Here is a 23,816-nt window from a genome sequence, read left to right as displayed (position 1 = left end):
ACGCCTCAAGGCAGGCTGATTAAGTAAAATTCAAATGAATAAAAGCCGTCCAGTTTTAGAATTATAGCAGCCTCTTGTTGAGTGTCTAATATGTGCCAGGCTATGTATTTTAATAGAGTTAATAGATTTTCTTATTTAATTTCAGATTAAGGAAAGCATTTCTGAGCTGAAAGATTGTCTAATTTATCTATAACATGGTATCTTCCCTTATTTTGAAAGTGTAACTCTCAAATGGATTTATAATTTGTTTCCCTTAGGTTTCTTATAAGCATATAGAGGGGAAGTCTGATATTTCCCTGGATGAAGAAAATAGTAGAAACTGCTTATTTTATTAACAGATAAAAATTTTGTCTAAGAAATTCTTTTTTTTTCTTTTTAAAGATTTTATTTTTTTCCTTTTTCTCCCCAAAGCCCCCCGGCACATAGTTGTATATTCTTAGTTGTGGGTCCTTCTAGTTGTGGCATGTGGGATACTGCCTCAGCGTGGCTTGATGAGTGGTGCCACGTCCGCCCCCAGGATTCGAACCAATGAAACACTGGGCCACTGAAGCAGAGGGTGCGAACTTAACCACTCAGCCAAGGGGCTGGCCCCTGTCTAAGAAATTCTAGAAGGCATTTTAATTAAGCACATGGTCAGGTGTATGTGAAAACATTTCTTAAAATTTTTGCAATATTTTTTACACTTAATTTTGCTCCCTTTCTTCCTATGTTGTATTTATATGTAAAACCTACTCTGTGTTTTTTAAAACAGTAAAATATCTGGCCCAAAAGTATCCTTATGGAATTTGCCTATTTATTGTACATTTTAGTATCAAATTTTGATTTGAGTCCCAAATTAATGGGAAAGTGATATAAATTACTGTCTATATTTGTTGAAATAGATCTTAACTCCCTAAGAATGAAGACTTTGTTAGTGAGTAGAGAGCCATAAGAATGATATAGGGATTCTGGACCAAGAAATAGGCCGTTATTGAAATAATTTGAAAATGAAGTTTTCAAACTTAGAGAAATATTTTGTCTTATAGATATTATTTATCTCCCCTCTCGAAGAACACTGTATTACAAGATACTGTGTAATAAATTATATTTTTTATTTAATTAGCTTTCAAGGTCACTCAAGGAAAGACAAAATAAAGCAACTTTCAAGTGTCATAATTAGCAGTTAAGTTAGTTCAGAGATAGAGCATTTAGCATCTATAACATATATAGAATCTGTTTTTAAACACCATTTCATCACTAGTGCTGGGCACATAAGAAGCACTCAATAAATGTTTGATGAGTGCGTGAACGTAATTGATCTGCTTTAACTTAGTTTTCACTTATTTAAGCATTGTCTTAGATCTTTGTCAGAACCCAAACTTGTCAATACTTTTTTGAACTTTATTATGTTATTAGCTGAAAAATAACTTTTTTAGTGGAGCTACACAAATACATCTCATTAATGATATTACTGAAAGCAACCTGGAAAAGAATGAGTCCCAACTTCTTAAAAACACAAATGTGTTTTGGGGGCGGGGTGGTGGTGTTGGGATGGGTACAGGGAGGCCCTTGACACGGGCACTGTGGTTAGTTAGGGGTGAGAAGGAAAGGGTAAGGAACCCTGCTCGTTCCTAGTTAGTCTGTAAGAGGACGTTCTTTGTCTTGTCACAGCTTCCATTGTCTTGGTAGTAGACGGATTGAGAGGTTGGGCTTGGGAGTCAATAAACCAGAATTTAAGTTCTGGTCTTTCCACTTATTAGCTGAATGATTTTGGACAAATCATTTAACATTTTGTGGCTTCTTTGTTCTTTTTTCTAAAATGGTGATAATACCAATCTCAAGAAGCAGTTTAATATTTCCTAAAGTGCTTAGCAGATTTGTGTGACAAATTGCTTTTGAAAAATGGAAGGTGTTATTTATATTACCTCTATGACTTTTTGGTCTACTTCATTGGCTTTTCTTGTAGCTGCCCTTTAAATGTCGGTTATGTCTAAATGACCTTTTCCCCCCCGCAGTGTATATGTATGAAAACATGGCTTCAGCTAGGTAATACACTGTCTTCTATCTTCTGTGTTCTAGATCTGACTTCCAGCTACCTTTTGGACAGCTTCACAAGCTAAATAGCAAACTTTTTATCCAATATTGAACACGATTATACTCCATTTTTGTTTATTTTCTGTGTTCTCTGCCTTGAGCAATCACCATCCACTGGTTACTTAAACTAGATCCTTCAGAAACCCCTTCGACTTTTATAAAACGTTAAGCTGATCATTTAGGGCTCGTCGCTTTTAGTATTATAGTTTCTCTTGAATTTATCCCCTTCAGGTCTACATTTCCTGTTGGGACAAACACTATGATCATCTAAACACTGCTTTTCATGCCTCCCAATCTCTCCTCCTGTTGCCGGCCCCGTCCCTCCCCCCAGCGTCCGCTAGGGGAAGCAGAATAAAACAAAACTACTGTAGTCTTTCTCTGTAGTACCTCACTCTCCGTTTTCGTGGACCGTGCACTCATCTTTGAATCCCTGTTGTCTAGAATATAGTAGACCAGCAAAAAATACTTTGCTTTTGAAAGGAATCATCTTACAATAGATTAATGTAACAGAGTTTTTTGATGATGTGCTTTGTTGTGGGTAAATATGTCTCTCTCTATATATAGACCCTAATGGAAACTTAAAGAAATATTTGGTCTTGACCAGTTAAACTTTGTCAGAATTCAAAGAACTTTAATACAGTAAGAACTAACTTGCATGTCAGTATTCTTTTAAAAAGGTATCATCAACATTCAGTTAATGTCTCTTCCACAGGTAGTCTTCAATTCTAACTTGAATAAACAATAAAAAAAGAATGAATCCCTTATTAGAAGATACAAGTAAGCCTTTGATATATTTGAAAAGTATTTGAAATAGGTTACGTGGCTGGCAGAGTATTGCATCATTACTAATAGACTTACCCAAACTGGTTTAAATTTTCGTTTATTTTTACCAAAATAACGAGTACATGGTAATGAATCAAACAGTCCAGAAGAATTTAGGATGAAAAGCGAGCGTTATCTCCTACTTCACTCTTTCCTACCCCAATCATGTTCCTCAGAGGGAACTTCTGTTTTTAGAAACTTCTGTTTTTAGTACTTCTAGAGGTTACCTCCAAAACTGTAAGAAATATGCTTATTCTTTTATATATTTATTAACGAGCTTTAAACAATGTCTGATAATTCTTTGCTACAAAAGATGAAGATTTTAGCTCATTAAATTTCCTGTCCCTTGCTTACCCTCTCCATTCTTCCTAATGTTTGATAATTTTTTTGTTAATATTTTTAGATCATTGGTTACTTCCTTTTTAAACTTTAAATAATATAGTTCTCTATTTTTATACCCTCACCCTTGGTCGTTTATACTTTTATTTTATCTTACCAAATGGTTAATGCTTTTTTTTGTTCTGTAATTATAAAGTTCTGAGATTGAATTATATGCTGATCCTAAAAATTGAAAACTAGTAAAGACCTGAGTACTCAGTTTGCATTGCTTCAGTCCATTTTCACACTTTGGACTTTCTTATAAGTCCAAATAATATAATATATTTATATTATATGTATTTATATATATATTTGCATATATTTATGTATCTATAATGTAATAGAATTTGCATTAAACTGAAATGGATTCTTTCTTCCACAATTGTTTCTCAGTTAAATTTGTTTCATAGGTATAGCATGGCTTTTTGGAATTACAGTTATGTGCCTTTATAGAATTATTAAATCTCTCCAGCCTGATAATCATACCACCTTTGTATACGCTGTCCTTTTTTTCTGGAGCCTACTTTCCTATAACCCTTTGTCTTCTAACTTCCCTCTAGACAGTTTGCTTAAGCCTACTGCATAGCTTTCATTTTGGGACACATTTCTCTCTGTTGTCCCAAGTGTAATGATTTTCACCTGAGCTGGCACATTGAGTTTTCATAGAGGTTGGGAATCCCCTGAAATTCTGTACAGAATTTGTGTGTGAATATATTTTTCAGCTTTGGCCATATTCTCAAGGGTGATTCTTATCCTAAAGCACATCTGTTTTAAAATCACGTTGTTTTGTGAATTTTGTATACTATGTTTTCTGATCATACTAAAGTACGATCATAATAACCTCTTCCGCTCAAGGATGTTTTCTGTTTTCTTGCAAATGAGACTGCCAGTGAGCATTATGCTAGGGTTTCATAGCATAGCCCTCAAGGAGATGCATTCCTGTCATTTGTAGTCATGTTTTGATTTTCTCCAGATTTCCTGAAGTTATGTCTTGCCTCTAGTAATAGTTTTTCAGCTATTTTTCAAACTGTTGTTAGCCAGTCCGTTTGGCTGCAGTGGTGATTATGGTTACATCTCATTCATAATGGCAAAGGATGCTACCAATACACCTGCTGATCTTTGATTTTTGTTTTCTTGGTCATTTCTTTTGAGGAAGATTAGCTCTGAACTAACATCTGCTGCCAATCCTCCTCTTTTTGCTGAGGAAGACTGGCCCTGAGTTAACACCTGTGCCCATCTTCCTCTACTTTTTATATGTAGGACACCTGCCACAGCATGGCTTGCCAGACTGTGCCATGTCCGCACCCAGGATCCGAACCAGCAAACTCTGGGCCACCAAAGTGTAGCGTGTGAACTTAACCGTTGCGCCACCGGGCTGGCCCTTCTTGGTCATTTCTTTGAAGGGGGCTTTAGCCACTTTTAACCTGGTACCCTGCAAGTACCTTTAGTATGGCATCTTATTATTATTTGTCATGGCAGTTTCCATCTTTTGTCAGATCAAAAGTTATTTGCCAAGATCCAAAGTAGAAGAGCAAAAGAAGTTAGAATGAAGTAAATAACAGATGTACCATAATGAAGTAAATAACACTTATTTTCTTGTATTCTTCTTCCTAGGCACTCATCTTGGCTAAAAATGTCTTAAATATGTATGTCAATGGTCTTTGACCAAGAATGTATAGGATAGTATATTGTGTTAGTCCTCATTGTCCAGTGTAGGATAGAGTGTAGAACATGGAGAAATACATTTTATTGCTTTATTTTTTTAGGGAGTATTTTATTTTGGGAGAGTATGTGTACACTTTCATGGAACATATGACCATACTTTGTCTTGCCTCTGGGTCTTTGTTTATGCTGTTTTTATTATCTGGAACAATCTTTCCCTCCCATCTTCTTTCACTAGGCTAACTTCTACTTGTCTTTCAGGTCTATCCTTAGATGTCACCATTTCAGAGATGCTTTCTTTAACCCTTTCAGTTTAGGTTAGGTGCTGCATGTATGTGTTCCCGTTGTCCCCTCTGCTTATCATTCATTTCTTTCATTAAAACATTTATTGAGTGCCTTTTATGAGCCAAGTCCTGCTTTGGGAGAGGAGATCTAGCAGTGAATAAACAAATCAAGTCACTGCTCTTGTAGAGCTTATATTCTGCTTGGTAGAGATAGACGAAAAACGGAATCAGGAACATAATACTAGGTAGAGATGAGTTCTAAGAAGAAGAACAAAGCAGGGTAAGTGAATAAGAATGATAGTGAGGACATGCTAATATAATTAAGATGACCAGGAAAGGCCTTACTGAGGAGGCTTAGGGCAGAGATTTGAAGATATGAGGGAGTAAGATAAACTAGGGGAGGAGCATTCTGTGCTGGGGGAGCAGCAGCTGCAAGGGCTCCGGTGGGAGCATGCCTGACATGTTCAGGGAACAGGAGGTAGGCCATTATGAGTGGAACAGAGCAAATGGGGTGGGAAGGGAGATAGTGGTAGGAGATGAGGACAGAGTAACTGTAAGGGTTGAGCAAATCGTATAGGACTTTCTGGGCCATAGTAAGGACTTTGGCTAATTATTTTCAGTGAGTTGAGATGTCATTGGAGGGGAGCAGCAGAGGAATGAAGTGATCTATACCTGTGATCATTATGGCTGCTTGGTTGAGAATAGTCTGTAGGGGAACAGAGGTAAGAACAGGGAAATGAGGGGCTGGCCCCGTGGCTGCGTGGTTAAGTTTGCACACTCTGCTTTGGCAGCCCGGGGTTTGCTGGTTTGGATTCTGGGCACAGACCTACACACTGCTTATCAAACCATACTGTGGTGGCATCCTAAACAGAACAAGAAGAATGACTTACAACTAGGATATACAACTATGTACTGGGGCTTTGGGGAGAAAAAATAAATGGAAGATTGGCAACAGATATTAGCTCAGGGCTAATCTTCCTCACCAAAAAGGATATGGGGGTGTGGGGGGTGGGGGGATGCATCTTTAAAACAGGGAAACTAGTTAGGAAATTTTCAGTCATTGAGATGAGAGCTGATAGTGGCTTGGAATAGGGTGGTAGAGGTGAGAAATGTTCAGATTCTGGATGTATTTTGAAGACAGAGCTTACAGTATTTGCTGAAGCAGTGGGTATGGGGTGTATGAGACCCCAAGGTTTTTCGCTTGAACAAATACCAAGATTTACTGGACTGAGGAAGCAAGAGGAACAGGTTTGGGATGGGGGTATAGAAGGGATAGCACTCAACAGTTCGTTATTAGATATGTTAAGATTGAGAGGCCTATTAGAAATGTGAGTGGAGATGTTGAGTAGCCAATTGTGTATATAAGTCTAGAGCTCAGGCTAGCATTAAGCTTGGAATCAAGTTGTAGAGGAATTATTGAGTGTTTTAACAGAGAGGAGAAGGAGCAGAATAATCATTGAGAGTGGGAGAGTGAATCGACAGTGAAAATGAAGTAATGTTGCTACTTACTTATGGTTGATGATCGTAAATTCAGGTTGAGATCGAGTCAACACAGGTGTCTGCTTTCTCCTATTGTGGGTTTATCAGACAATTATGATAGCTTGAGAGAAGGACAAGGGAGTAATATGATGGTGGGCCATTTAATTTTAAAATGGATAAAACAAGAAATAGGACATGAGAGGGTGAGTGACAGTAAAAAGATGGTAGAGTGAATGGATAGGAGGTCCCTCTGAGCTCAAAGAATTGATGAGGGGAGGGTATTAAGAGGGTATTAGAGGTATTACATGGGAATTAGTCTACTTTTTTTTTTTTTAAAGATTTTATTTTTTCCTTTTTCTCCCCAAAGCCCCCCGGTACATAGTTGTATATTCTTCGTTGTGGGTCCTTCTAGTTGTGGCATGTGGGACGCTGCCTCAGCGTGGCTTGATGAGCAGTGCCATGTCCGCGCCCAGGATTCGAACCAACGAAACACTGGGCCGCCTGCAGCGGAGCGCACGAACCTAACCACTCGGCCACGGGGCCAGCCCCGGAATTAGTCTACTTTTGATGCCACTTCACCTTGTCTCCTCATCTCCCAAAAACAGCAGATGTCCAAAAAGGCCAGAAAGAAGCCAAGACAGTTTAAGCATAAACTTTATTCCTGTTTATAGGCCTGACACTTGAGGAAACTTAACATGAGCCATCAATCACTCTTTATCAAGATGTATTCATGTAGCAAAAGTAATCCCTGGGTGCCTTCTCAATTCTAGGCCCACCTTTAACTTCCCCCGTCTTGCTCACCACCCTTAGAAGCTCTGCCCTTTGTTTTTGTGGTCTTTCTTGTACTATTGTGCTTGTGTGTGTGTTTACGTCTTATGTTATTACCAGTTGGTGAGGGTCTTTGTCATGAATGGAATGTGGGAATTAATCATGGTAGTTTTTCACCATCTTTGAACTTTGCACCTGGAAGTTAGTTGTAGTGTAACCAGCTTCTAAAACTGCACATTTACCTAAAAAAAAGTAGGAGTTACCTTATATCTGCATAGACTTTCCTCACTAGACTGTATGCTCATATAAGGGCAGGGTGAGCATTTTAGTCATAGTTTTATCCTCAGCTCTTCCCACAGTGCCTGACAATATAATCGATTGGGACGTTTGTTGACTAAATGAATAATATTTGTTACGGTAACTCTTCACTTATCTAGAGGTCACTTCTTATATCACTTGCCCCTGAATCACATCTGAGAACTAGGAAGGAAGCAGTTCTACTCCTAGGAGTCTTTCCAAGAAAAATGAAAGTACTTGTCCACATAAAGATATGTTTATAGCAACATTCATTATTTGTAATAGCCTAAAACTGGAAAAAAATTCAAATGCCCGTCAACTGATGCATAGCAAAATGTAGTATATCCATTTAATGGAATACCGTTCAGCAATTAAAAGGAACAAACCACTGATACATGTTACAACATGGACAAACTCCAAAAACATTAGGCTAATAAGTGAAAGAAATTAGATACAAAAAGCTGCATATTAAATGATTCCATTTTATAGGAATGGTCCAGAAAAGGCAAATTTATTGAAACAGAAAGCAGATCAATAGTGCTTAGGGTTAAGGGTAAGAGCAGGATTAAGTGTAAATATGCACAAGGGAACTTTTTGGGATAATGGAAATGTTCTAAAACTGGATAGGGTTGATGGTTATACAGTGCTGTAAATTTATGAAAGTTATTTAATTGATCCCTACGATGAATGAATTTTATAGTATGTAAACTATCTCAGTAAAGCTGTAAAAAACAAATGCTTTTGAGCAACCAGAAATGGTATTTTAGAAAAAAATTAAGTTTATTCAGAAATAAGCTTTTTGGTCTCATTATGCCCAAGTTTATTGTTTCCTTAGGCAAAATTGTAACAAGTCTATTTTCTAACATATTGTGCATTAAGAGATTCTCTCATCAGGAGCAAATGATAATTGACAGGAAGAGAAATAAACACTTTAAAAAGTAAAAAGTATAACCAGCAAGGACTGTTTAATGTTGGCAGATTACCTTGCACATGTCAATAGCACCTGAGGCCATTTAGACATAAATAGCTCGGTATAATTATGAATTACAACGATGACATCTAATCGGTAAGAAAAATCTGATTTGTTTCTGTGCACCCATGTTATGAAAGCAAGGTGATCACATATTAGATTTTTTTTAATTATTAAAATTGAGTATAGAGGGTCTAGCTTCATTTATATTTCCATTTATGATGGAAAATGCTGCCATTATATGAAATAAATTATTATTAACACAGTATAATATCTTTTATACAAAGATGTTACACCTACCAACCTCACTAAACTAGGACATATAATTTGTCATTTTCTAGTACCAATGATAATACTAGTTTCATTAGTTTGTGTTAATTTGACCATCTTGTGACTAGAAATCTTAAAACTTTCAAGATTGTTCTGATGAAAGTTAATGTGCTCTGGTGGCAAAATAGAGATTGTTTTCATTTGTATTACTGAACTTTATATTAATCTTGGTTTCAGTTACCTAGTGCTGCATAACAGACTGCCGCAAAACTTAATGTGCTTAAAACAACAGCAACTTATTTCTTATCATTCTGTGGGTTGACTGGGCAGTTCCTCTGCTGGACTCACCAGCCTTAGGTCACTGTGGCATTCAGCTGGTGGGTCGTCTGGGCGATGGGCTCAACTGGGATAGGATGCTGAGCCTCACTTTCCACGTTATATGATATATCAGGCTTCTTCACACCTGGAGCTTTAGGCCAGTGTTCCAAAAAAAGCAAAGTCTGAAGCTAATAAAGCCTCTTAAGAGTATCATTTCTGCTGCCCTCTGTTGGTCAAAGCAAGTCACAAGCTCAGCTGAGATTGTCAGGGTGGGAAAATAGACTACAACCCCTATTGGGAAGAACAATAAAATCCTATTGCAAAGAGGCAGGGAGGCAGCCTTTAGTTTTTCTGCCTTTCTGTTCTTTTAAAATAGAAAACTTTTCCATTCTTTGCTTTTTAGGATTAAACAGATGACTAGCAACGTAAACTTGAAAAGATCCCTTTAACCTATAAAATGAAGAGAATGAATTAGAGGTTCTTAAAAGCTTCAGTCTGTGAGATTGATGAGGCTACAATTAAATACAAGTATTTTCTGAAAAGAAAACAGTTTTAGCGTTGGTTATCCCCATACTTCTTTTGTGTCATTGTATGGTACCTAGCATGTTAAAGTGTATGAAGAGGTGTTTGGAGCTTTGAAATCTGATTGAGCTGGATTGGCAGATTACCCTCTTCTAGTCTGTTTCTCTATTTGGAAAATGATTATAAAAAGATACCTTGATTGGGAAGATGAAAAAAGTTCTGGAGATAGGTGGAGGTGATGGTTGCAGAAGAATGCAAATGTATTTTTAGGTATGAACTGCACACTTAAAAATGGCTAAAATGGTGGATTTTATGTTATGTATTTTACCACAATAAAAAAGTGTGCCTTGAAAAATAGTTATGAGGATTAAATTTAGTAACAAATCTCAAACACTTGGTAACGCTTATTTACTAGGCAAGTGTTAGGTTAACTTTCCCTGAAGTTTTTTTTATGATTCTTTGCTCGGAAAAAAAAGCATTTCTGAAATATTGACTGCCAGTGGAAGTCAATATTTTGTATATGATAAAAGGAAAGTCCTACCAAGTCCTATGAACCTTTTTAAAAATGACTAATCTCTATGTTGATTTGGACTTTTAGGTAATCTTTGGAGATTCGCTTATATTCAATAGGAGTATGTCATTCTCTTTAGATGTATTTCACGTCTTTCTTTTATGCTTTCCTATCCAGGAAGGACAAAACATATTTTGCCCAACTTTGGAGATTTATTCAAGGGATTAAATCACCACTCTGTTTGTATTAGGATATGTAAACTCATTTGAGACATGAATTGATAACTGGTATTGCATTCATTTATAATCAGCAGTGCAATTTAAAAATTGACTGTGACTTTTTATGTTGAGAAACTTGAGGATCATTTATTTATTTATTCATTTGTAGTGCATCTCCTGTGTGCCAGTATTCTAGATGCTGGTGGTACAGCAGGAAATAATACAAACGTCCTTGCCCCCATGGAATTTAAATTCAAATTGGGATGTTAGACAACAAACAACTAAAGTGAATAAATACATACTTTCATTTGGAGATAAGTAGTAGGAAGAAATAGAAACCAGGCTAAGGAGTTAGAGAGTAAGAAGGTGAGGAGACTAATTTAGATAAGAGTGCTCAACAGTGACTTCTGAAGAGAAGTGAAGTGAGGGAGTGAGCTCTGTGAAGTGGAGGAGAGCATCCCTGTCACGAGAAGGAGCAAGTGCAAAGGCTCTGAGGTGGGGCTGAGCTTGATGCATTTGATGAGCACTCAGGAAGAACAGCATGACAACTACTGCGTGAGGCTGGAGGAGCACAAAAGGAGATGAGGTTTTAGACATAGGTAGGGATCCTGTTTAGATTTTACTCCGAAGTGCTGGTAAGGACTTTGTTTTTTATTCTAAGTGTGATAGGAAACTGTTGAAATCTTTTAAAAACCTTGTATTTTGAAATAATATTAGAGTGAAAAGAAAATTTGAAAGAGTAGTACAGAGAATTCCTGTATCCTCTTTACCCAGTGTTAACATGTTGCATAACCATCATTGGAATCATCTTTCCGGGGTAGTGTGTTGCCTTAAAATGCCCTCTCTCCTGCTACTATGTGGAAAAGACTGAAGAGGCAAGAGCAAAAGTACAGAGACCAGTTAGAGGCCACTGTAGTAGTCCAGATGACAGTTGATGACTAGGGTGGTAGCTGGATAGTTCTGTAAAAGAGGTTTACGCAAATAGCCTCTCAGGACTCTTACTTTAAAAGGCCTGGTTTTGAGTATCATACTAAGAAATTGAACAAACTTTTCCCTGAAACCAAACTTGAATACCTGGTTGTTTTTTAAGAGGAACAAAATACTAGCATAATTTAGATCAAGAAAAAATTTATTATGCATAAGCAGTTTCGATGATAAAAGAAAGTAATTGAAATGGGTGAATAAAGAACCGAAGCCACCTTCCTTTGTGTTGAAAATCAGTGAGTTAGCTCCCTTAGTCATTGGTTCTTTATTGTAATTTGCCACTACTTTTTTAATAAAGAATGAAAACTAATAGATACTAAATTTCAATCAATTTTTGATTACTTATTTTTGTATGGAAATGCTTAATTGTACAAAGATTAATTATCAGGATTTTTCAGTGTGAAGATATTTTGCTGTCTGCGTGGCTGTTTATTTTGTTTATTTTCAGTTTTTACACATTTTACTTGAATGTTAAGAATAATAATCCATAGTTAGAAATTTTAATGAAAGCATTGTACAAGTATTTTGCTAATATAGTTAACCTATGTATCCATGATATACTTTTACAGTGTTAGTAAATAGAATCAATTCTTCTCAGAATTGTACTTCTTTAATGTTGTTTTCTGTAACATCAAACAATTTATTATTCGTCTATGTTCTTAAACCATTTCTTGCTTTTTGTTGGCTATAAAACAATGAGATGATGAATTAATTAAGAAAACCTTGTTCTTGATGTTGAACCTAAAGTTAAATACTTTTGGGGAGTATTTACTCTCCTTCACTTTAAGAACTAAAATATAGCATTTTTTTTTGCAGTTGAAGCCAGAGAATTGTAGACCGTTTGTTCTTTGTTGTTATAGTTGAACTCTTCAATGCAGAGCTTTATAGAATTTATTTTCGTTAAATAGGGAACATAATTGTAACTATCCCAAAGAGATGTTGGGAGGATTGTGTGAAATACTTGTAGAATGTTTGGAACAATGCCTGGCAAAGATGCATGCTTAGTTAGTATCAGCTCTCATTAGAAGTACTATGAGTAGTGTTGAGATTATTTAAAATAGCTTTATTTTTGCTTATTTTGAATGAGTGGTCTGTGAGCCTCCTGTTATTTATCTGTTTAGTGAGTAGCTTCTAGATTCTAGGCACTGTTAGATTTTTTCATGTGTTTATTTTGGCTAACCGTCCACAATAGCTCCCATTTTGATGATGAGGCTATTAGGCTCTGAGAAGTTGCCTGTTTAGCCGTGATTGCACAGTAAAAGGTAGGTAGGTTTTCTAGCATCACCTACCAAAACTTGTTGTCTCACGCTAACATGTACAGATCTTTTAAATTTGTCATAATCAATCACTCATCTGATAGATGTTTATATTGGAAACGTCTTTTTGTGCACAGCTGTACGATATGGGCTGTGGAGATTAAAAAATTGAGTTTGGTACATTGTCTTATGGTGTTGGAGATAACTATGATAGAAAGTAGAAAGTGATGCTATTAGAAATTGTACACATTTAAAGGAAGGAGATGTTATTTGCATTCAGGGAAGAAGTTCAATCAGGGATGGTTTCTTGAAAATGAGGTTAACATTTGTACTGAGTAGTTTAGGGGTAGCGGATTTGGACATATAATGAGTGCTGGGATTTGGACGTCTCAGTAGAGAAAACATGCGATGTGTATGGAAAAAGGAAATAGTTTTGGATATTGCGTATAGTGTGTGAATGGGTGTAGGGGAAATTTAGATTGGGAAGGTCAATTAGGGCCAAATTGTTTAGGGCTTTGAAAACTTGACTAATTCTTTTGAATTCAGGCATCCATTAGTTCAATAAATTTTTTTAGGCACTGTAGAGGCTAGTTACATATGATTTGGGGGGAAATAAAGTTGAATGAGAACTGTAGACCATAATGAGATTTTATTATTAAAAAGAGAGATGGTGGGGGGCTGGCCCCGTGGCCGAGTGGTTAAGTTCACACGCTCCGCTGCAGGCGGCCCAGTGTTTCGTTGGTTCGAATCCTGGGTGCGGACATGGCACTGCTCATCAAACCACGCTGAGGCAGCGCTGCGTCCCACATACCACAACTAGAAGAACCCACAATGAGAAATATACAACTATGTACTGGGGGGCTTTGGGGAGAAAAAGGAAAAAATAAAAAATCTTTAAAAAAAAAAAAAAAGATGGTGGGCACATAGATGGTAGAAAAAAAACTTTATTAGGGGTAAGGAAATGAAATTTCCAATCCTGGCCTGTCATTATGTCATTATATAACTGTGGGAAGATTCTTTTAAGTTCTTTGGGTATTAGGTTCTTAATTAGATTTTTTGTATAAAAGATCATTCAGGCCCACAGCATGATGGTGACTGTGTCATTTTTTTGTCCAAACTAGGACACTGAAATTGAAGGGAAAAATAGTTAAGCCCAGTAGCAACCAAATTATGCCTCTTAACTCATGATTATGAGTCTGCTTTTACCTGTTATATTTCAAAACTCAAATTTAAAGTACTGAAAAGCAGGGAAAAGGACTAAGACATCAAGCATAAATGTTTCATGTTGAACAAGGTAAAGGTTGTGTAATCTGAGGAAGTAGAATCATTTTTAGATAAGTATCTGCTTGATGTTGAGTTACAATAATGATTTTAAAATGTGCATATGAACATAGAATTGTTTTGAAACAGATATATTGTGAAAATAAAGTCAACTACTCTCATAATTAAAGCTAAGAGCAGTTACTCATCACTGAAAGTATATACCTTAATTTCTATGGCATTTAGGGGAAGTGATGAGGTACTTCATTTACACGTTTTCCAGACATAGTTACTTCTTTAAATGTCTTCAGGGACTGCAATATTTAGGGTATTTTACCCTATAATAGTTGGGTCTACCAGACTGCTGTGTTTGCTGTTTTAGATAGTCTTTTTGTAGTTTTTTTTAATCTTCTCTTGATGTTACGCTTACTGCTGTAAATTTTCTGGCTTATCGTAAATGGTTCAACACAATTAAGTATAGCACCTCTTACCCAACCCTTCTGTGTAGGTAATAACCATATGAGGGCCTCAAATTGTGTGGGCTTTGGTAGCAGGTTTGATATTTCAAATCACTTACCCATATTTTCTGGTTTACTTAGGTTCTAGATAAGTGATTCTCAGGCATTTAATGTGCATTCAGGTCACCTGGATATCTCGTTGAAAGGCAGATTCTGGGGGCCAGCCCCATGGCGTAGTGGTTAAGTTCAGTGCCCTCTGCTTTGGCAGCCCAGGTTCCCAGGTTCAGATCCCTGGCGTGGACCTACATCGCTCATCAGCCACTCTGTGGCAGCGGACCACGTATAAAATAGAGGAAGATTGGCACAGATGTTAGCTCAGGACTAATCTTCCTCAACAATAACAACAACAAAATCAAAAACAGGCAGCTTCTAGTTCGCTAGGTCCGAGGTGGGCCTGCACTCTGCTTTTCTAACAAGCTCCTAAATGATGTGGAAGTTACTGTTCTACAGACTACACTCAAAGTATCAAAGTTCTAGGTGGTTTATTGTAATTCTGGCAGTCTAATCATATAGGACATTAAATATGGCTGGATTCTTTCAGAAATCATATTAATAGTTTTAAAAAACGTAGGGCTTTTATAAATTTAATACAGTTGATTGAAATAACATTTGTCTTTTGTATTCACATTTCCCTCTTTCATGCATTTACCACTATCTTAACTCCAGTTTTGCTTCTTTCTCATTTCTTTTTTGTTGTTGTGGTTTTTGCTTTTGTTTACTGTATTGTGTTTTGTGGATCTGGTCAGGGAACCGTTACTGTATTTTATGTTTGTATCTACATTTTATTTTGCATGCGTAACGTGGCTTTGCCTGGATGTTCTTTTTGGTAAGTTCCAAATTTATAAAGCATATTGTTTTTGTAGTGTAAGTTACAACATTTTTCGCTTTCTTTTCTCCCACTTGTAGTAATGTGATCATGCTCATGAGTTGTTTTTAATTATTTTAAAGAGTTCATTTGATAATTATTGTTTTCCTAACATTTTCCAGTTTTCCTTAGTAGTAGTGCAGTTTGATACTAATCTGCTTCGATTCATTTTAGAGCCTCACACTGTCAGTTGCTGATCACTATTAGCAGTTGCTGTCTCAAATATTTTAGTTTTTTAAAAAGCCTTTATCATTAGAAATATTATTCTAAAAGCTTGTGCTTCCATATAGCAATCATAAAAGAAGATAGTTTGTAGTAAAATTAAATATTTTTCTTCTCAATGAGCAGTGCACTCTTATTTTGTTTTTACAGCAACAGCTTGCACAACTGCAGAAAGAAAAATCAGAGATTCTGAAAAATCTGGCATTATATTACTTCACATTTGTAGATGTTATGGAATTTAAGGTATGTATTTTAATATATGAAATTTAGTATTTCAGAGGTAGATTTGATATTCATTAACTCTATAAATTACTTTGTCACTTGTAAGTAATAAAATTGAAATTCTTCTAGAACTGAAGTTTAAAATACATTTTATTTGTGTGTGTTTTCTGAATTTAATATTATTTGTAAAGGTTACAGATTAAAATAAGCTTTTATTTTCAGGACCATGTTTGTGAATTGCTGAATACTATTGATGTTTGCCAAGTCTTCTTTGATATTGTAAGTATTATTTTCAGAAAAATTTTCAGTTCTCTTACCTGTTTCTAGTAGAACTAAGGGGACCAAATGCTTTTCTTTAGAGAAAATTTATATGGCTAGTATATAAAGTTTTAGCATTGTTAATTTGCTTGTTTTCTAAGGTAAGGAGTTATAATGCATTCTCTATTTTTACTTGTTTATTCGTCACTGAATATGTCTTATACGTATTGGGAAATAGTTGTTAATTTTAGTATTTTATTTTAGTAGGCCCAATTAAAAAAAGTTCTGGATAATATTATTCTCTATAAAAGGCATACTTGATAGAAACTTTCTTAAGAAGACAGTTTCTTGATATAGGAAGGCAAACTGAAAACTTCTCTATTGACTTAATGGTGAACTTTTTTATTTACTTATTTACTTTTTATTTACTTATTTTTATTTACTTATTTATTTAATACTCCTTTTTCTTGCTTAGTGAGATTGGCCTCTAGTATTTGTTATTCTTGGTTGTCCTTTTAAACTGTTACCAGTTTGAATAGGGCAATCAGAAATTCTTTTTCATCCATAAAATTGTGTCACAAACACAAAATTGTTATCTGTAACTCCCAAATTTTAGGCATATTTTTGGTGAAAAGAGTTAGAATTTCAGAAATGGGGATGAAACAAGTAACTATATAAAATTATTTGCTTTTATAGCTGCCATGAAGATGTGTGTGTGTGTTTAAAAGTTTATGAAATAGGAAGGCATTAAATGTGACATTTTTTTTCTAGACTGTAAACTTTGATTTAACAAAGAACTACTTAGATTTGATCATAACCTATACAACACTGATGATACTACTGTCTCGAATTGAAGAAAGGAAGGCAATCATTGGATTATACAACTATGCTCATGAAATGACCCATGGAGCAAGGTAGACCTGCATTATAACAATCTCTGTGAAATTCTCAATTTGATGGTTTACAGCTCAGTGAAATTTGATATGTCTATTTTAAGTGATCGAGAATATCCACGCCTTGGTCAGATGATTGTGGATTATGAAAACCCTTTAAAGAAGATGATGGAAGAATTTGTACCCCATAGCAAGGTAAGAGCTGGGTTTTATTTTATTTATTTTATTTTTATTTTTTCCTTTTTCTCCCCAAAGCCCCCTGGTACATAGTTGCACATTTTTCAGTTGTGGATCCTTCTTCTTCTTCTTCTTTTTTTTTTTTTTTGAGGAAGATTAGCCCTGAGCTAAGATCTGCCAATCCTCTTTTTGCTGAGGAAGACTGGCCCTGAGCTAACATCCATGCCTATCTTCCTCTACTTTATATGTGGGATGCCTGCCACAGCATGGCTTGCCAAGCAGTGCCATGTCCGCACCTGGGATCCTAACCGGCGAACCCCCGGCCACCAAAGCGGAATGTGCACACTCAACTGCTGCACCACTGGGCTGGCCCCAAAGAGCTGGTTTTTAGATGGGCTTTAATATGTTTATGAGATAGCTTAAGGATGGATACTTGAGTGATAAACTTCTTTTAGAAAAAAAATTATAATGGTATATGAGTAATAGCTATGCATGGTTTTATCTAATTGTGAACCAGAGAACTAGTTGATTAGATTCTGAATTGTGTGTAGAGACTCAGGAATATTTTGATTTATTATAGTTTCTAGATTCAGTGTAGAGTATAGAGGTAGTGAAGTTTAGTATTTTAGAATGTTTACTCTCATACCATACCAGACTGCCTGGGTTCCAATCCCAACTCTGCCAGTTACTAACTGTATAATATCTGGCAAGTTACTTAGCCAACTTCACTGGACCTCAGTTTTCTTATCTGTAAAAAGTGTAGTAATAATAGCACCTACCTCAAATGACTGTTATGAGGACTAAATGAGTTACTTCATAAAACTAGTTACATAACGTGATAAATTTTAGCTGTATTATTATAATAGAGCCTCTGTTAGCATTTTTTTCTTTTTTTGCTGAGGAAGATTCAACCTGAGCTAACATCCACTGCCAAACTTCCTCTTTTTTTATGTGAACCACCACCACAGCATGGCCACTGACAGTTGAGTGATGTAAGTGCGTGCCTGGGAACCAAACCCAGGCTGCTGAAGGGGCACGTGCTGAACTTAACCACTAGTCCACCAGGGCTGGCACTTATTATATGGCCTCTTAATGAGAAAAAAAAATCATAGGAGTTTTCTGGAAATAATTTGGAATGTCTGTCTTTTATAATATATTAAAAAATACTTCTTAATGAAATAATTTTGGTTCTAAGGAGTCTTGCCATTACGGCTTCTCTGTGGTAGGGCTAATTTAAAGAACCATAGTTCCTAAGCACATCAAGGAAATTTATAGGTTTCTTGTACATCCTCATTATTTATAGATAAGGAAATAGAGTGTTGGAGAAGTGACATGACAAAGTAAGCCATTTGGCAGCATAGTGGCAAAACCAGAGCTAAAGCCCAGGATATTAGAATCTTGGTCCATTGTTCTCTTTGAATAATGAGAATTAGACTTTTCAATAATACACTGTTTTGTATGAATCTGTACTTCTTTTCATATACAGTTAACACCAAGAATTTTCCTTCAGTTTTCTTATTCCCATGACAGTTTTGAAGATGCATTTCCATTTTAGGTCTTTGCATAACTGTATTATACCCACAGATATATGGATTTAATGTCTTGGAATTAGTTGAGTCATTACTTTGAAAGAGGCTGGTGGATGGCGACATTTTTGAAGTGAACATCAGCATTGTGGGTGGAAGTATCAAGGTTTCTCAGCGCACTGGCCATGCCCTGGCTGGGCCCTGCCTCCCGGGTTGTGGGTTGCGGGTTGCAGGTTGCGGCCGTGCTGCTTCCTCGTCTGCAGCTCTCTGCCCTCCTTCTCTCTTTCTCTCTCTCTGGGTCCATTTCTGACTTCGCCGATCACGTATGGCTTTGTTTGTATTTAGCCACTTCAAATTTGGTCCTTTCCCCACTTAGGTGATGATTATTTCCTTAAAGGCTGTTGGATCTTTTTAAGTTTTCCACAGCCATTAGCATATCCAAGACTATTAATAATTACTTGAGGAGAACTGTCCATTTGTCCAGTTATTTCCTAGTCTTAGTTTTTTCAATGTTCCATGATATCTCAGAGTTCTGATAGAAAAGCTATACTGTACTTTCTAGGATTTCTGAAACATTCAGAATCATTTGGTAGAGTGTAATAAAAATGTAGATTCTTGGGTTCTACTCCCAGAGGTTCTGGGTCACTAAGGTTCAGGTGGAGCCCTGGATTCTGTGTTCTGAACAAACTACCCTGGCAGTTTATGTGCAGCCAGATTAAAGAATCACTCTGTACAGAATTTTTAGGAAACAGGGATGAATAGCAAAAGATGGTTCAAAGCAAGCAAGAAGCAGATGAAATAAAACATTAAATGCCTTGATGATAAAGATATAATTAACGGACCAAATGGCAAATAGACGTTAAGTAATTTGTTAAGATAAAGTACAGTGGATTATTTTTATAAGACACTCTTTGGAAAGATCTGAAACGTGTTGAGCTCTGTTAACACTTAGTCATATAACCGTAATGTGTTTCTTTCAGTGAGACCTATTAAAGTAAAAAATGATGTGCACGAAAGGATGATGCCAGGCGCTCTACCCCTCTTGAAATAAAGATCCCAACATTGCTAAACATGTTAACCTTTAAGAAAGTAACATGATTTCCTGAGCTAACCTCTTGCCCAGGAATATAGAATCTATGTAGCTTTCATGAAATTAAAAAAAATAAAAAATCTAGAGGAGAGTAGCTGGGACTCACCTCATCATGTATTATATGGAGCACAGTTATAGTTAGGCTCTGTTGTTTTACGATGGTTCAGTTAGAAGTGCACAACAGTTTTAGCTGGAATTTAAATGAAAAAAGAAAAAAACATTTTTATTCCTCAACTTTCTTTTTTCCTATTTTAATTAGTCTCTTTCAGATGCACTAATCTCTCTTCAGATGGTGTATCCTCGAAGAAATCTTTCAGCTGACCAATGGAGAAATGCCCAGTTACTGAGTCTCATCAGTGCACCCAGCACAATGCTTAATCCTGCACAGTCTGACACTGTATGGTTCCATTTTTCCCTTTTTTGAATGAAAATAGTGAAGTTGATTTTTTGAAAAATATCAGTTAAGCAGTGCTGTTGCAGTTTTTCTTCCAGTTAGTATTAACCTGTCAGTGAAGTTTATTGTAAAATGTTGAGTAGTTAAGTTATACTGTTTAGTTTTTTATTTCTAGATTCTGATGCTAAGTTAATACAGTTAGTAGTATGAGTATTTTCTCTTAAAGTTTGTTTTGTTCTCTTATGGTAGAAAATTTGGAAGATGCAGAAAATTATAAAGAAGAAAACAAGAATCACCTCAAATCTTACAAACTAGAGAAAATTATTATATTCTGTTATATTCCTTTCAGTCTTTGTATATGAACATAGGTGTTATGCATATGGAGAACACACACATAATTACTGATTTGGGTGAGACAGTGAGCATCAATGTACCTAAATCTTTTTTATCTTGACTGAAAGTTTATCCTTGGGAATGCTGCAAACTCTGAAATAGACTTGGGGAATTTGGAAGTTGTCGCTTACCAAATTGAGGACAATTTGGCAACAGTATTTTTAAAGAGAGGTTTCAGGGTGTGTAAACATGAAAGGGGCACAGCTCTCAACTGATGGACTGCAAGTTTAAATACAGGTTATAAAGCTTTTGTCCATCTTTTCAAATTTGTTGTGGTATTTGAGCCAAGAATTGAGGAGTAAGAATTCTCAGGAGGAAGAGGAGAGTGACTTAATATGGAATTTTTTTTTAGATTTTCTCCAAACCACAAATTTATATTTTCTCTTTTTAAGATGCCTTGTGAATATCTCTCTTTGGATGCAATGGAAAAATGGATTATTTGTAAGTAAAATCGGTTAGTTTTGTGATTACTCCTCAGGTTGTAAGTGTTAGAGAAAAGTAACAGGTAACACGTATTACTTCTGTGCCAAGCCTTCTGTGTGCAGTATCTCATTCAGGCCTCTCCTTGACCCTGTCCGGGTAGGTAGTCTTTTTTATAAATGAGGATCTGGAGCTTAGTCCACGCAGCTAGTAAGTGACAAAGACAAAGTAAGAGCTCAGGCTAACTGCAGAGCTTATGGTCTGCATTATATTGCCTCTCAACATAGCCATCAAAACTAAGTTTTTGTTTTGTTTTTAATGATTTTTTTAACTATTGCATTTATTCAGTTAAAGGTTTTGGTTTTAATTTACTTGAGCATGTATAATAAATGACTCATATGTTTGGCAGTTTGTTAGGTACATGGGGTATAAAATTACTAGTTTCTCTTCCTAAGAAGTTCACAAACTATGGAGGAAATAGACACCAGGGACACACAGATGTGACACAGAATGAGAATTGCTACAATATAATTCCTTCTACCACCCCCAGATCCACTGGCAGGGGGAATACTTTTGAGCAGTTTGTGTTTTTTAGTTCTTGTAGTTCTTTTTTCTGGATTTATTAACCTTTAGATACTATTTGTTGACTTTTTATTATAGTGTTTCTTAAACTATCGTGAAGGACCAGTTTTTCTTTTTGAGTGTTGTTTGGATTGATACTTTTATAAAATACAGTGGAAATGAAATAGTAGAATTACCACAAATAAAGAGGGCCAGGGAGGACATCAACAAACATATTCAGGATTACACATTTGTGTGGAATTTCCAAATTAGATAACAAAAGGTCAAAGAGATTTTTGAATTCATATAATAGCAACATAATACATTGAACGGATTTGGACTTTAACAGTAATTATTTGAGGCTAAGTCTAGCTCTAATACTTTATTAGTATAACTTTAGGCGAGTCGTTGAATCTTCATTTCTTCAACTGTAAAAGAAGGATACCACTTATTCCATCTACTCCACAGGATGATCATGTGAGAATATATGTGAAAAGACTTATTTAGTAACCTCTAAGTTGCTATGAAAATGCAAGATGGTATTTCATTTCTTCTAGTAATTTAGAAAAGTAGATTAGCTTTACTTTTCAGTTATTTTAACAGCTGTAATGATTATCATGTTATCTGTTAATTAGTAACTTCTGGTCTCTGGCTTAAAATATTTTATAAATATTTCTGAAAATGTCTTTTACTCACTTATTGAAATGACTTCCTTCACAACCCAGAAGCAATATTTTTTTCCTTTTTTGTCAGTGTGGATTCAAAGAACTGATTTTGCAGAGTACAGAAAATTATTATTGAAAAAAGAGAAATATTGTTGCCATCTTACATGTATACGTCACTTAAAAGCCTCAATTTAGTGATTGTGTTTATATTTCTGTATTTTTGAAAAGCTACCCTATAACGGAAATAGCTTTGGAATACTTTCATATTTGTATTTACTTTTCTTTTTATTTAAAGTTGGCTTTATTTTGTGCCATGGGATCCTAAATACTGATGCAACAGCACTGAACCTTTGGAAGCTAGCTCTTCAAAGTAGCTCTTGCCTCTCTCTCTTTCGGGATGAAGTTTTCCACATTCACAAAGCTGCAGAAGACTTATTTGTAAACATACGAGGGTATGGCATTTTCACTTATTCTGTCTTTTTTGGAGAGAGTAGTGAGTGGATTATCTATTGAAGTTTTGGGCTAGAGAAGGGTCATATCATGCAAGAAGACATAGCTAGTACCATCTTACGGGTCCAGCAAGTTGGTTTTACATCCTAGTGTGGTAGTAATTATGTTTTTTACAGGTAACTTCACAGATTAAAAAATCTAGTGTTCCTGCCCTTTTGAAACTTGTATTCCAGGAGAAAGAAGATATGTACTCTTTTGCAAATCGTAATATGGTTTTAGACATAAATGTTACTAAAAACACCATACATTTTAGAGTTTTGAAATTTTTGGAAGTGCTATTTTAGAATACACTGTGTTCCTGAAAGTATGTGAATCAATCAAAAATACTTCATTAAATTAATTATAATAATTAGAGAAGTCAGACCAATGGTATATAGAAAATCATTTTTCCTTATAATAAGAAGATATTGCAGGTGACTAATTTATCTTCATTCTCTGTAAAGCAGATAATTCTCAGAAATTTGTTTCCTTTGAAATTTTTAATGCCTGTGTTTCTTTCCACCTGAGGTTCTGTAGCCAGTATGTAGAAGCCAAGTTGGGTTCAGACTTAGTAACAATTAGGAAATCTTTTGAAATTGGGAGCATCCAAAATATCCTGGGATCCCCTGTACCTGAAAGTGTTGAATAATTATGTTGGGCTTGTTAGCTTCAGATAGAAATGGAATGTACCTACATTTATTTCATATCTAATTCAGTAATGTCCTACTGAAATTGAGATGAAATAAAGCATCTCTTAGTTATTAAAAAAAACAAAGATGTGTCTGCACTAATAATTTAAGCCAGTATACTGCCTCAAATTTTAGTGTGCATAAGAATTACCCTGGGTTGCGAATTAAAATCTAGGTTCCTGGGCATTACCCCTCACCTTCTATATCTGTATCTTGGAAAGGTTAAAGGAGTTTACCCTTCCCCCCACTAATTTATTGAGGCAAATTTACAGACAGAAAAATCCATAAATTTTGGGTGTACAGCTCAGTGACTTTGTATATGAATACTCAAGGTGACCACTTAGATCAAGGTATAGAACACT

General features: G+C 35.7%; 1 protein-coding gene across 6 annotated transcripts in view; it reads left to right on the top strand.

The window, feature by feature from the left end:
* Positions 1-23,816, top strand: part of NCKAP1 (NCK associated protein 1) — a 94,585-nt gene that overhangs the window by 16,292 nt on the left and 54,477 nt on the right. For 4 of the 6 annotated variants that reach the window (XR_011528467.1, XR_011528468.1, XM_070580387.1 and 1 more), the window contains 7 exons: positions 15,828-15,920; positions 16,122-16,178; positions 16,929-17,071; positions 17,155-17,245; positions 20,103-20,240; positions 21,023-21,071; positions 22,572-22,728. Coding sequence is in view for 4 of the 6 variants with exons in the window: in XM_070580387.1 (XP_070436488.1) it covers positions 15,828-15,920; positions 16,122-16,178; positions 16,929-17,071; positions 17,155-17,245; positions 20,103-20,240; positions 21,023-21,071; positions 22,572-22,728 (728 nt within the window). In the remaining 2 variants the exon portion in view is untranslated. The remainder of the gene's footprint in view (positions 1-15,827; positions 15,921-16,121; positions 16,179-16,928; positions 17,072-17,154; positions 17,246-20,102; positions 20,241-21,022; positions 21,072-22,571; positions 22,729-23,816) is intronic. The other 2 variants (XM_070580388.1, XM_070580386.1) reach the window with 1 other exon arrangement.

This window comes from Equus przewalskii, chromosome 17 (assembly GCF_037783145.1).
Source record: "Equus przewalskii isolate Varuska chromosome 17, EquPr2, whole genome shotgun sequence".
Classification (NCBI taxonomy): domain Eukaryota; kingdom Metazoa; phylum Chordata; class Mammalia; order Perissodactyla; family Equidae; genus Equus; species Equus przewalskii.
This window is presented reverse-complemented; position numbering and strand designations above follow the sequence as displayed.